This window comes from Ostrea edulis, chromosome 4 (assembly GCF_947568905.1).
Source record: "Ostrea edulis chromosome 4, xbOstEdul1.1, whole genome shotgun sequence".
NCBI classification, from domain to species: domain Eukaryota; kingdom Metazoa; phylum Mollusca; class Bivalvia; order Ostreida; family Ostreidae; genus Ostrea; species Ostrea edulis.
In genome coordinates this window covers 14,320,692-14,336,099 of record NC_079167.1, presented here as the reverse complement: position 1 = coordinate 14,336,099, position 15,408 = coordinate 14,320,692, and the positions used below count along the sequence as shown (strand labels likewise).

At 36.0% G+C, this 15,408-nt stretch overlaps 1 protein-coding gene across 1 annotated transcript in view; it reads right to left on the bottom strand.

Annotated features, from left to right (window-relative positions):
- Positions 1-212: 212 nt before the first annotated feature.
- The window catches only part of LOC125671761 (DIS3-like exonuclease 1), a 35,402-nt gene continuing 20,206 nt past the window's right edge, over positions 213-15,408 (bottom strand). Inside the window, exons 10-22 of the mRNA XM_048907642.2 lie at positions 14,119-14,267; positions 13,774-13,965; positions 11,702-11,804; positions 11,501-11,595; positions 11,145-11,301; positions 9,254-9,349; positions 8,953-9,105; positions 5,980-6,129; positions 5,721-5,825; positions 5,110-5,252; positions 4,075-4,246; positions 777-917; positions 213-501 (exon numbers count right to left, since the gene is read on the bottom strand). Coding sequence (XP_048763599.2) covers positions 331-501; positions 777-917; positions 4,075-4,246; positions 5,110-5,252; positions 5,721-5,825; positions 5,980-6,129; positions 8,953-9,105; positions 9,254-9,349; positions 11,145-11,301; positions 11,501-11,595; positions 11,702-11,804; positions 13,774-13,965; positions 14,119-14,267 — 1,827 coding nt within the window. The 3' untranslated portion in view covers positions 213-330. The remainder of the gene's footprint in view (positions 502-776; positions 918-4,074; positions 4,247-5,109; positions 5,253-5,720; positions 5,826-5,979; positions 6,130-8,952; positions 9,106-9,253; positions 9,350-11,144; positions 11,302-11,500; positions 11,596-11,701; positions 11,805-13,773; positions 13,966-14,118; positions 14,268-15,408) is intronic.

Genomic DNA, 15,408 nt, shown 5'->3' with positions numbered 1-15,408 from the left:
AACTTTAAAAAACTACAATTTTGTTCCACTATACTTAAAAGTGTTATACGATGCCTTAACTGAAGTAGTGTCGAAGAAGTTAAAAGAATATTTGAAAAGTTTATCAACAGAGCAAGAACACAGACAAGCAGAGATCACAAGGTGGCATCTTGGTGACTCGGGCATCCCCAAAAACCCTTGAAAAAATACATTGATGAATAATGTGAGAGCAATGAAATTTTCAGAAGTACTTTATTGTATGACAAGTTTCTACCACCTTCACACCATACATTGTAAATATGTATATTTTCAATAAGGTCAATTCTGAAGATGACAAGTGATGATGAAGTCTCATTGCTGGGCAACAGGAGTTACAGCTTGTTCTTTAAAGGACTGGAACAGTGTGTACAAGCTGACACTTTCAGGAGTCTGACCAAACTCCTCCTTAAGCGATTGAAATCTGGAACTGGTTTCTTCGGTGGAAGACTGATTGCGTTTCTCCTCAGCAATGGCAGTCACCTCCTGTGAATTATATTACTGGATTGTACAAAACATTCTATGTGTAATAGAATATTTGCTGTGCATTAATTTACAATCGTGCTAAAATATGAAATGCTAACATACAGCATTAGTGCAATACTAAGAGCACTATTTGTGATGGTGATCAGTCCATGATCTATGAAATTTACATAAAAATTTGCATCCCCACCAAACAGATTCCTACTTTTTCAGTCTAATTAAAATTAGAACCTTTGATTCGCTCATCTATATATATAATCATCAATATATAGAATTACCTGTATTATGGCCTGCTTCTGGCTCTTTGAGGATTTATCAGCTGCAGACAGTTTTTGATCCAATTCATAGCCCTCATTTGAGATCAGTTCAAGTCTAAGAGAGGAAGCATGTGCTCGAGAGCTGTGCAGTGTTATTTTTACCTATTAAAAAAGTGGACAAAATTCTGATGAAAAAACAAGAAAACTTGTTGGAGTATCTGCATAATCGAGGACTTCACAACACATGTATATTTCAATCCAGGGTTTTTTAAGGTTTTGATTTGAAGGGCCTGGGTCTTTCCAATTGGGGGAAAATAGCAACATTTGCTTGAAAATGGGAATAATGTTCCATGGATAAAAGAAGTAGGGAGAAAACCAAACCAGTGCATTAATATGATTAAGGAATAATTGAACTCCTTCTGACCTACATTTTGGTCAAAGCTAACCTCATTTAAATAATCAGAGGCCAAAAAACTTAGGTTTACTTAGCAATTTTGAAACAAAAATTGTAATCTGTGGGCCTTTGATGATTTATGAACAATAAGGCTACCCTGCTTTGATTTGTTTTCATTGTTTGGGAATTTTAAAGCAAAAATTGGGAAAAATACCCGCTTTTTAGTATGGGGAATGGGGCCTTATTTTGGCCCCCTACAATCATGCATTTATTCCTTCTTTCCACATTTACAAAGTTGCCAAGACTTTTCAGACTGCAGCATTCTCTTGCAAACATAGTTTTTACAAAACCTGATGTACTTGATAACTGTAGTTTTTATACGCTTATCTGTAGACAGGATGTGTTACAGTAATGTCTACATCTGTCCATGCATCTGTTCAGAGTTTTCTGTTTCTATTTTCACTTCTCTGTCACATATCAAGCTGAATACGCCAGTTTCGAGATACGAACTCTTCTGTATAGGAGGTGCATTTAGTGGAACTCTGAATGCCTAAGTGGGACAGAGTGGATATACAGCCAACGAGGAAGACGATGAAATGTATTAAAAGCGGCTTTTCTTTAAATATGTAAATGTGGGAAATATTAAATACTATCGAAAGAAATGTTTTACCGAAGTGGAAACATACAAACAATGTCATATTTGCAAGAAATATCTTGGATATGGTACTTATGACCAGCGAAATAACGTGATAGGATAAGAATTCTATGTATTTAATTACTCCCTAAATACTTATTACTTACTTAGTTTGTGTATCAGTCTAATTCAGGTTATCAAACAGCGTATGAGAAACTTACTGAGTACATTCACTTACACAGTGATGCATATCTGTCCCACTCCCGCGTGTAAACAAATTCTTTCGCGCCTTACTATGTACGAGAGTTCTCCAAGGGAAATAACTCGGACGTATCTCGAAACCGGCGTATTGCTTTTATGTGGGTTATTTTAGATCATTTTACAAATTTGGATCCCTTTCTACCTCTCTTGCAGGAGTTTTGCTCCTTTATTTGAAAATTAATGTAATATGGAGGTTGCATGATTTGTCCGTCGAACTCCTCACACAGTTTACAAGTGAAGACTTTATTTTACAGAGTGTTTGTATACGTATTGAAGATTTGCATATGGCAAGGACTTTGATTTTCTATCATTTTTGATAACATTGTAGCGAGGCAGTATAAGTTCCCTCTTATACTGACCGCTAGAACATTATAAGTTGTTGAACTGAAGTCAGTTTTTAGGACTTATTACATTAAGAGTACAAGATTTGTCAATCTAACTCCTCCCAAAACCTTCTTATTCTAAAGAGTGTATGGGTATTGAAGATGTTCATGTGGCAAGAATTTTGGTTTTCTTCAATTTTTGCGAAAATTACAGGTTGTTGAATTTAGTTACATGTAGTTTTGAGGAGGTGGGTGTGTGGTTTGTCTGTCTCACTTGAATTTGCTTTACATTTTTCATGCATAAAGATTGGTCTACACCCTATGCAGTTCATTCACACAGTTTTTCAATAGAAGTCACAATTGATCCACATTGCACTGCATCTGCAAGAATATGCAAACATTGTGAAGGGAGCATCAGTAAATGCAAATATCAACCACAATATCCCAATCCATTTAGTAGTGTAGCACATGCAGCCACACTGCAAGGTTACTATGTAAACTGTTGCCAGGGCTGCGTTCAAGATCATAGCGGCTAGGTATGGTGGCTGATTTGTGCCATTGTACACTTTATCATCTTTTCGTTATTTTGAGGCGAAAAGTAGCTAATATCATTTTGTCGTCTTTTCGTTATTTCGAGATGAAAAGACGCTCAATATCATTTCGCTGTCTTCTCACCTCGAAATAATAAGAAGACGACAAAAGTGTAAAATGGCACAAATCACCCACCATACCTAGCCCTAGGCTAGCTGCTATGATCTTGAATGCAGTCCAGGGTATAGAAATCATTGGATATACATAGTTCATATGACCTTTGATAGTTGTGTCTACAAAGAATAGCACATGTACATGAATTATCTCACTATACATACAGTATTCTATAAACAAAGTCCACAGAAAATTGATAATAGTATGATATTTAAATATCCAATGAGTTGAAAATTAAAATGCTGAAAAGATTCGCGAGACACACATCCATGTGCAGCTACAGACTAATGCAATCCAACAAATGAAATATTCACCGACTGTAATGCGAATCCAAAAAATAAAATACTCCTTGTAATGCAATCCAACAAATGAAATACTGTAATGTGATCCAAAAAATGAAATACTGTAATGCAATCCAACTAATGGAATATTGTAATGTGATCCAACAACTGAAATACTCATAATGTGATCCAAAAAATTAAATACTCCTTGTAATACAGTCCAACAAATGAAATACTGTAATGTGATCCAACAAATGAAATATTGTAATGTGATCCAAATGATGAAATACTGTAATGTGATCCAAATAATAAAATACTGTAATGTGATCCAACTAATAAAATACTGTAATCTTATCCAAGAAATAAAATACTCGCTGATCAACAAATGAAATACTGTAATGTGATCCAAATAATGAAATACTGTAATGTGATCCAAATAATAAAATACTGTAATGTGATCCAACTAATAAAATACTGTAATCTTATCCGAGAAATAAAATACTCGCTGATCAACAAATGAAATACTGTAATGTGATCCAAATAATGAAATACTGTAATGTGATCCAAATAATAAGATACTGTAATGTGATCCAAGAAATGAAATACTCACTGATCAACAAATGAAATATTGTAATGTGATCCAATTAATAAAATCCTGTATTAAATGTGATCCAACAAATAAAATACTGTAATTATGTGATCTAAGAATTGAAATACTCACTGTAATGTGATCCAGCAAGTGAAATGTCTGGGTGCCCAGTACACTGTTTATACTAATACTGCCCTCAGACTTTGTAATGTTGCCATTTGTCCACTCTGAATGACCAGTATTCATCACAAATATAACTTGCCCATCTTTGTTGCGTAAATAAACAGGTCCCCGTATGCCATACCTACAATGACATGCATATATATACTTTTGAGAGCAACACTGTACCTCTTCATAGTAAAGTGTATAAAACATCATACCTCATCATAGTAAAGAACATGTATATACTGTACAACACTGTATTCTTCATAGTAAAGTATATACAACACTGTATTCTTCATAGTAAAGTGTATACAACACTGTATTCTTCATAGTAAAGTGTATACAACACTGTATTCTTCATAGTAAAGTATATACATCATGCCTCATCATTATAAAGTGTGTTCCTCATAGTAAAGTATATACAACACTGTATTCTTCATAGTAAAGTGGTGTCTCCTAATAGTAAAGTGTATATAACACTATACCTCTTCATACAACTCCGCACCTCTTCACACAACACTGTACTCTTCACACAACACTGTGCTCTTCATACAACTCTGTACTCTTCACACAACACTGTACTCTTTATACAACACTGTACTCTTTATACGACACTACTACTCTTTATACCACACTGTACTCTTTATACAACACTACTACTCTTTATACCACACTGTACTCTTCATACAACACTGTACTCTTTATACGACACTATACACTTTATACGACACTATACACTTTATACCACACTGTACTCCTCATACAACACTGTAGTCTTCATATGACACTGTACTCTCCACATCTCTTTATACAACACTGTACTCTTCATATAACACTGTACTCTTCACACAACACTGTACTCTTCATATAACACTGTACTCTTCATATAACACTGTACTCTTCACACAACACTGTACTCTTCATATAACACTGTAATCTTCATACAACACTGTACTCTTTAAAGCAAAATATGTGTACAATATGTATTTACAAAAGTAGGATTACCTTGGGACAAACACCATGAGACCATTAGCTCTGAGCTGAAATATAATAGCATCAGCCACACAGCACACATCATCTGCATCTTTTTGTTTGAAATACAAGTACTGGAACAGTTCCTGGGAATCCCTCTGTGCATTCTGAGCTGCCTGAATATACACGTATTGAGATACACAATTGATTTTCCCTATCTAAATGGCATTTTTTAATCTTAATCAGATTGTAAAGTACATGCAATCATGTTACATGGTTTTCAGTCACAAAACAGGTTGGATTTCAGTTTGTTCAGGGTATTGAAATACTTTTAGACTAAAACCATGGTACAGTGTACATGTATATCTGCATTTCAGTGTTAAGTACCTGTACATATATACAGGCCATGCACTGATTCAGAATCTTTACAAAGGTCTATATCTCATTAATTTTCCCATTAGGGATCCAACGAGTTCAAGGATCCAACCAGTTCAAGCAATGTAGTGTATAGCTTTTTACACACCTAGATTACACAAAAATAATTATTCTGGCTTTAAATATCAGAAAATAAATATTCAGTCATCACTTATCAGGATGGGTTCCAGACACCTTCCCACACATGGTTGTAGTTATGATGTTCCTACCCTGTGTTGGTGATTAATGTGTTCAGACAGCATGTCCAATTCCTGATTACCAGGTAATAGTTCTGAACCCTGCCCCTGTACGGCTGCCATCAACTGTCTGTGTACCTGTGATCCAGTTGAAATACATAATTCAAAAGAAAACAATATATATATATATACATTGCATTTAACAAATCACTGTCTTTATTGAAAATGTATATACACAATGTATATATTTAAGTTTAAAATGCAATAAATACTTAAAAAACAAACCACTGACCAGCACATCTGCATATCTCCTGATGGGGGAAGTAAAATGTGTGTAGTAGTCCAGAGCTAAACCATAGTGGAAAAACTGGTCCCGTGACAGAGAACCAGTTGAAAAGTAGGATGCCACCGACATGGCCTGTGTAGCCAGCATTCTGAGAATCTAAAAGATAAGGTCTTGATATATACTGTAGTCACGTGTATGTACGGTCAGGAGATATTAACGCCCTGAGATATTGTATAGTCACATGTATGTAAGGTTAGGAGATGTTAACGCCCTGATATATAGTCACATGTACGTACAGTTGGGAGAATCTACAAGACAAGGTCCTGATATACAGTCATGTGTATCTACAGTTAGAAGATGTTAACACCCAGACATATATAGTCACATGTACGTTCAGTTGAAAGAATCTACTAGCATATTTGATTCTGATAAATTCCAGCTGAATCGAACTAAGGCGGGTATACCCAGCGATGCGCTTAGAATCAAGTGACCCGACTACAGTACAGTACATGAAAATGTTGACCTATTGTGTAAAAATTATTTGGCATAGAAAAAACCAACACATTTACAAATCAAGTTTACTTCACCAGCGTAAAAATTAAAAACATTTTGTCTTAGAATTAGCAATTCTCAACACTAATGTCTCCAAGGATGCCAGCTTGAAGCCGCCTTTGCCTATCAAAATTTTCCGGCTCAATTTGGCTTACCTGGCAGGATGCATGCACAATTCCGGCTCACAATCAAGTGTGTTGCCAGTCATCGCCAATTAACCCGAGTACGCCGGAGCGTTAGAATCAAGTATGCTATACAAGACAAGGTCCTGATATAAAGTCGTTTACCTACATTTAGGAGAATTTACAAGACAGGGCATTGATATATAGTCATGTGTACCTACTGTTAGGAGAATTTACAAGACAGGGCATTGATATATAATCATGTGTACCCGCTGTTAGGAGAATTTACAAGACAGGGCATTAATATATAATCATGTGTACCCGCTGTTAGGAGAATTTACAAGACAGGGCATTGATATATAGTCATGTGTACCTACTGTTAGGAGAGTTTACAAGACAGGGCATTGATATACATAGCCTTGTGTACCTTCTGTTAGGAGAATTTACAAGACAGAGCATTGATATATAATCATGTGTACCCGCTGTTAGGAGAATTTACAAGACAGGGCATTGATATATAGTCATGTGTACCTACATTTAGGAGAATTTACAAGACAGGGCATTGATATATAGTCATGTGTACCTACTGTTAGGAGAGTTTACAAGACAGGCCATTTATATACAAAGCCTTGTGTACCTACTGTTAGGAAAATTTACAAGACAGGGTATTGATATATAGTCATGTTTACCCACTGTTAGGAGAATTTACAAGACAGGGCATTGATATATAGTCATGTGTATCGTATATACACGCCTATAAGTCGGTTGTATATTTTAAGGTTATTTTGTAGGAATTTGCCATTGACCCGTTTATAAGTCGGTACAAAATTTTGTCAGAATCAGTTGACAATTTCACGTCAATGCTCTAGTGTTTTTACCTATGTTTCAATAAATATTTTGAGAAATTAATAATTATGAGGTGCTCAATATCCAAGCCATATCTGTTTGGGGTTTAAACACAACCCTTGATCTATTATGGACAATGATCCCTTGTTTACCTAAGCAATTATGGTCTCCTAATTACCAGACCCTGACACTGTGTTTATGTGAAAACTGTTATAGTGGGATTCTGGTATAATTTATTGTATAAACAATAGAGTTTTTAAGAGTCAAGAATGATGATCTAAATTATCTGTTAACAATATTCAATCTTTTATAAAATATATTTCAGCCATATGAATATTTCAATATTAAATCGGGTTCGTAATTCAATTTTACCGATAAACGATAGATTAGTTGAATTGAAAGTATTAGTTACCGGTATGTAAATAATTTTTAACTAGATAAAAATATGTAAATACTTGTACTTTATACATAATTTTAAAAATACATAAACAATACAATATGTCTAGATATTTGTGAACAATAACCATTTGTGTGGTAGTCCATGGTAATCGTCGGAGTTCTTTAAAAAACACTACATTACGCAGCCCAGAAAAATACCAATCTTCTTAGGACGCGCCTATAAGTTGGACATAGAGTTTTGGACCAAAAATTGACTCCCAAAAATCCGACTTATAGGCGAGTATATACGGTACCTACTGTTAGGAGAATTTACAAGACAGGGCATTGATATATAGTCATGTGTACCCACTGTTAGGAGAATTTACAAGACAGGGCATTTATATACATAGCCTTGTGTACCTTCTGTTCAGAGAGTTTACAAGAGAGGGCATTGATATATAGTCATGAGTTTCTACATTTAGGAGAATTTACAAGACAGGGCATTGACATATAGTCATGTGTACCCACTGTTAGGAGAATTTACAAGACAGGGCATTTATATCCATAGCCTTGTGTACCTTCTGTTAGGAAAATTTACAAGACAGGGCATTGATATATAGTCATGTGTACCTACTGTTAGGAGAATTTACAAGACAGGGCATTTATATACATAGTCATGTGTACCTACTGTTAGGAGAATTTACATGACAAGGCTCTGAGATAAAGTAGTTTAACTACAGTTAAGAGAGTCTACACAGTAAGACCCTAGTATATAGTCATGTTAGGAGATACTAAATTATGCTATTTCATAATCAAATATCTTAAAGTTGCTATAATTCAGAGATATTCGTATTACATATCACAATGTTCACATTCATTCCCTGTATCTAGTCTATACTGTTTCTGTTGTGCAATACACAGTTCTTGTATACACTGTATGTTAGCACTTTAGTCAGACAATTTATAAATTTCTGAAAGTATATGTATTACTGCAAGCAAAATCTTATTGCTATACAACTGTAAAAACCAGATGAGGGCAAGTAAATATGATTTTTCTTGTTTTAAGAACATTGACACTCACCCTATTAACTATGGGGTCGTTGGGATCTACACAGACATCAAGTGTGTCTGCAAGATCTTTGTTTGAGGAAGTTTTGACTTCAAAACCCTTGTTTTTGGCACAGTTCTTCAGATTTTCAAATTGCTCATTTTTTGGCAAGGGGTGGTGTCTTAACTGAAAACATATGATAAAATCATTAACTTTTGGGCTTATACACTATGTATAAGTCTACATGTTGTAATGAAATTATGCTTTCGATCACAAAATCCAATTTAAACTTAATCTCTGAATAAGTAGACATTATAGAATAACAGTGTCATACCAAGGTTTGGTTTGGGAACACCTCTGCAATCTTCTTTGCCACCCAGTGGTTGGCGAAAATCATACACTCTGCTATGGTGTCATGGATTTCCAAGTGCTGAAATTACACAATTCAAGTGCACTACAACTGATGTACAATTATTCTTGATGAATGTCAGAGATTCAGCGAATGTGTTAATTGCTAGAGTAGGGTCACCCTTTACAACAGCCCAAATTGCATTTCCACAAAAAGACACTTGAACCTAAGAAGTGAGTTATATTACACCAATATCTAAAACATGGCATCATATTTATGTATGGAAAGATGTCCTTTACCTGTATGATCTGTGACAGAAAAGTACATCTTTGGTGTGTGAGGTTGTCTAGCTACAAGCTATGACTTGCATCTTTGAAATTTAAGTTCTCGGACCATAAGCTGTTATTTCCATGAATGAAGTCCTCTTACATGTCCACTATGAACTGTGACATAATTTCTGGGGAGTATGGTTCTCTACCTTTGAGCTGCTACATTTTCGGAGTGGCATTATTTACAACATTGAATATTTGAAAGTGAGGTTATCTACATATAAGCTGTGACCAACATAAATGTGGATATATATAGGAGTGAAGTTTTCAACCTGTAAGGTATAACCTGCTTCTAGATAAGACAGATTCTCAAACCAGACTGTGGTTTACATGGAATATGGTTCAGGAAAGAGGTTATTCATATTATGAGCTGTGACCAAAACCTCAAAGGTCTGGGGTTTTATACATGAGTTGTCAGTGTCTCAAGATTGAAATCATCTATAACACCAGGGACAGTGGCAAAAACATTTTTCTTTCAAAAGTGAAGTTCTCTATATGATGAAGTGTAGTTTTAAAGAATCAATTTTTTGTTTACAACCACAAAATATGCCTGTTCCTGTTCCTAGATATGAGGTCACCTGTCAATCTCGCAAATACCAGTAGCATCCAATGTGAATGACATATGATAGGCCAGGCAAGCTGCCTGCTACCCCCCCCCCCCCTCCCAAAATCTGTCTTTTATACAATCTCCAATCTACAAATCCTACCCTTCTATGTATTGCTAGCTTTGTCCCTCTGGTTAAATCATGAGATCTGTACTGATTAGGCCACACCAACTGTGCAGTTACTATGAGGGTATTTATGAGTGAGATTCTCTATTGATAAGAGCTGTTCCCGGATACTTTAAAATTGAGGTCCTCTGCACTATGACAGGAGAGAGTGATCATCTATATAATAATTGTGACTGACAACTTCCAAAGTCAAGACCATAAAATGAGCCATAACTTAGACCAATTCAACTTAATTGATAGATAATCATCCTTGCCCGCGCCTCAAAAATTGGCCCACCCCCAATTTTTTTATTTTGCAAAACTTGCGATTTCCGGAAAATGTTCATGTCCGACTCCAGTATTTACACTTCTTGTTTACTTTTCCGGTATAGCAACGTGAAAAGCCATGTGAAGAAAACAGATGTGGTTTTCTTAATTTCTCGCATTCTTATGGGTGTAAATCTTGAAGAAGTTTGGTATCTTTCTGTGTTTGAAATTAAAGCTTAACCTGGAATTCACCTGTGAAATAAGCATAGATTGATATCCATCTGGCATTAAATGATGCACTTCTGTTGACAAAAACTTGTTTGTCATTAATATCTTTCTCAGAAAATAAAAATTGAAAAACAAAATCCTCCCACCCACCCCATGCTTTTTGGTGACCATGGATGATAATCTACTAATTAAGTTGAATTGGCCTTATATCTGTACAAGTATAGTTCCCTACAGACATGAGTGATATCTTTAATCATGTTAAGCTTGCTGAGACTTTCAGAGGGAGTCCCTTGCTCCATCAACTGTGATTAAGCTAGTTAATGAGACAGTGAGCTGGCTTACATCTTTAGGAGTGAGGTTCTCTATGCTCTTCGTCTCAGTCAGCTGGACTTGGACCTCAACACTTTCAAGTTCCAGAGCACCTCCACACACACGTCTTGCCTTCAGACGTCTCGCTATCTTCATCAGTAACACCACAGCAGACCGCAACTCATCAACTCTACATAATAGAATACATCAACTCCATATTGACTATGGTTTAGAGTTGTTTTACTCTATACATCTTTATCAGAAATCCTTGTTCTGCTTAAGTCAGCATATTTGTTTACTATACTATTGACAAGACCTTGATGGTCTGCTCTAATGAAGAGCATGACAATGATAACTAACATTGAAAAATTCAATGTTGAAATATTTACCTATTTTTCATCTCCTTTTTAGACAAATTTTGAAGTTCAGGAACATTTTCTATTATTTCAGACATTGCTATTCCATCATGCATTGCTTGTGCCATCTATGAATAAAATAAAAATTGAGAACCACTAAATTGAATTAACTATAATGAAGCATACTTGTTTTATAAAAATCGCATTTTAGATATACAAGTGCATGGAACTTACCTCATAAAATAGTTTATAACTTGATCGGATAATTGTTTTTCCATACCAAACGTTGACCACCTCAAAGTCTTTGTCCAGTTCCCATATAACACTCATGGCATACCTATCATATGAAATACAGGCAGTGAAGTATACAAGAGTTATCAGAAGACAACAAAGCTCACCGACAAGCAGGACTCTACTTAATCCATCCCCTTTGGTTAAAAAGATTATGTTTTTTGAAAAGTAGATCAAAGTCTAAGGTCACTAGGTCAAAAGATTTGGTACCATATGAAAGGCTTCATCATGGAGCATCAAAATGTAAAATATCAAAGAGACCTATCCTCCTTGGTTCAAAGGATATAGCCAAAGTTAAAATCTTTGAAAAGTGGTCAAAGTCCAGGGTCAATAGGGCAAAGGATCTTGATACCAAATGAAAGACCTGGTCATGAGGCATCTATAGGCATGTAAAATATTAAAGCCTAATCTCCCATAGTTCAAAAGATGTAGCCAAGGGTTAAGATTTTGTAAAGTAAGTCAAAGTTCAAGGTCCCTAGGTTAAAAAATCTTGGTACCATATAAATGACATTGTCATGAGGCATCTATATGAAATATCCAATCCCTATACACTTGGCTCAAAAGAAATAGCCAATGTTAAAAATTTTGAAAAGTAGGTCAAAAGTCTTGGTTGCAAAATAAATGCCTTGTAATGAGGCATTTATAAGTGAAATATCAAAGCCCAATTACCTTTGGTTCAAAGATATAGCCAAGATTAAAGTGTTTGAAAGAAAAGTAGGTCAAAGTCATAGGTCAAGATCAAAAGGTCAAAGTATTTTGGTATCAAAAGAAAGGTCTCTTCATGAGGCAACTATATGTGAAATATCAAAGTCCTATCACCCTTGGTTCAAAGATATAGCCATGATTAAAGTTTTTGAAAAGTAGGTCAAAGTCCTAGGCCAAGGTTACTAGATCAAAAGTCTAGGTACCAAAAGAAAGGTCCCTTCATGAGGCATCTACAATTGAAATATCAAACCCCTATTTCCCTTGGTTCAAAAGATATAGTCCAGGTCAAAAATTTTGAAAAGTAGACCAAAGGCAATCTACAACACCAGACCTATCAAACAATCAGTCTCAGAAAGCCATCTTGAACAGGCTGAAATCACAGGCATAAAAGATCATTGCCAAAGAACAGGCAGGTTTTCGCCCAAACAGAAGCACCACAAAACAGATATTCAACCTGCGAATTCTGTGTGAGAAGTACAGCCAGCATCAGCAGGACATATACCACATCTTCATTGATTTCAAGGTGTTCGACCAGGTATGGTATGACACACTATGGGCCACAATGAGGAAGTATAACATGGGACAAAAGTTCATCCAGACCATCAAGGAACTGTTAGCAAAAGCCACCAGTGCATTACTTGTCCAAGGCACGGTGGGAGAATGGTTCCATACCTCAGTGACTGTCAGTGACTGTTGCCGACCTTGTTCAACGTCATTCTTGAGCAGATAATGACTGATGCTTTAGAAGATCACACTGGTACAGTCAGCATTGTAGGGCAGACAATCACAAACCCCAGGTTTGCCGACGACATTGATGGACTGGCAGGAAAAGAACAGGAACTGGAGAACCACCTGGATGAAACATCCTCCAGATAAGGCATGAAAATCAGTACCGAGAAGACAAAACTTATGACAAACTGTGCCCAACCAATCAACACCAAGATCACAGTCAGTGGTAAAGAACTTGTGACTGTGAATCTTCGTAATAAAATTTTTCTTCAAAGTTATTATTGGTTTCTTCTGTTAATTGTATCATATTGAAAATATTGAATCCTGGCATAAGTATTGCAATACGTATCATATTGTGAAGGAACTTCAAGGAAGCATATCGTTTCAGCAGTAGACGACGGACGCAGACCAATAGCAATAGGTCACCTGAGAGACTCAAATGACCTAAAAACTCTACTTTTATGCTATAAATTGCTATGATGAAATGTCTAATGAAACATTTTGAATGTAGCTGGGTATTCTTTGGGGCCATGTCTCAAAGGGCAACTTCGGTTCTAAGATATTGTTACATAAGTCTATACCTATCCACCCCGCTAATCAACGAACACAGGTTGGCACTAAGTATCCCTGGTAACATGTCGTAGCGTCGGTCAGCCAGGTACACGGTGGTGGACCGACTCTGGGCCTCCATGTCTGTCAGGGAGCCAGGTCTCACAAAATGTGTTACATCAGCAATGTGAACTCCCAGTTCAAGATTTCCATTGTCCAAGTATCTGTAAGAATATCAATACTATTCTTATAATAGACACCCGTTTGTTTTGTTTTCTTTTGCATACCAAGGTAGTTGTCACTTTCTTTTTCAAAAGAATTGATTTTTTTTCCAATGTGAATGTTTATAACTGCAAACAGTGTATATTGTTGCTCACCTTACAGAGAGTGTGTCATCCACGTCCTCACAGCCTTTGGGGTCAATAGAGAAAATCAAATGAGAAGAGCGTAAATCCCGACGTTTGCTTAATTCTGTGTCTTCTATACACCAGGGGTTCTCTGGTGTGTCCACAGGGAGTTCCTTCATCTGTCGGTCAAATCAACCCAAAAGCTATGCGTATTATATTTCCTATTGTTATTGCATTCAATATAGTGCCCAAAGCTATCTATCACCAAACTTTTATGTTATACATATATTTATCATATACTTCTCAATACATGTCAGAAATACCAGAGGCACAATACCAAATTATCATCAAAACCAGATGTGTCAGAGCTACACCAGTGGTAAAGAGTTCGCTTCATAACCAGGAGGTCATGATTCTCAACGGGACATAAAAACAATCAATCAATCAATCAATCAGAGCTACACCAATGCCCCCACACAAGGGTCATAACTCTGCAAAAAGTTATCCAACAGGACCCATGCAAGTATTTGACCTACGTATTCTCATGATATATCTACATTTGTATAACCCAAATTTCAAATCAAAATGTCCATGTTTGACTGCGGTCATGAGTGGAAATGTAATTGTTGAAAAAAAAAATTAAAGTCCAAGTGACTCAACTCTTTCAAAAATTATTCGATAGGAAGCAAATACAAAAATGACCTGCATATTGTCAGGATATATCTACAGTGTATATTCCAAATTTCAATTCAAAGTTTTCATGTATGACTGAAATGATAAGTGGAAACTGAATTGTTTGAAATTTTCTAAGTTTAAGGGACACAACTCCGTCAAAAATCATTCAACCACAACCAAAGAATAACTTGACCTGGATATTCTCATGATGTATCTCTATACCAAACCTCAGTTGAATATGTGCATCCATGGTAGAGATAATGCACGGAACTGAAGAATGACAGAAGGATGGAAAAAGGTAAGGGCTGTTCCAGAAATGATCAAATGGGGGGGTCGGGCGGCAAACGATATTTTTTTGTATGGGTGGTCGTATTTTTTCAGATTTTAATTGGTCCGTGGTTGGACTGTTAAAAAAATATTTATTATGGGTGGTGGGTAGTTTCTATTGTTTTAATTTGTGCCATGTGGGTGTTGAGTTTTCAGAATATTTTTATTGTCGCTCTTGTCGTGTTGGTTACAAAACGTCGGAGGGAAAATTGAAAACGTGCTTTCAAAATGCTGCTTTCAAAATCGGAAGTAACATAGAACTATTCGAGTTGTCGCTCTTTGCAGCGCATAACTTTCCATAACGGCACTCTTCAAATT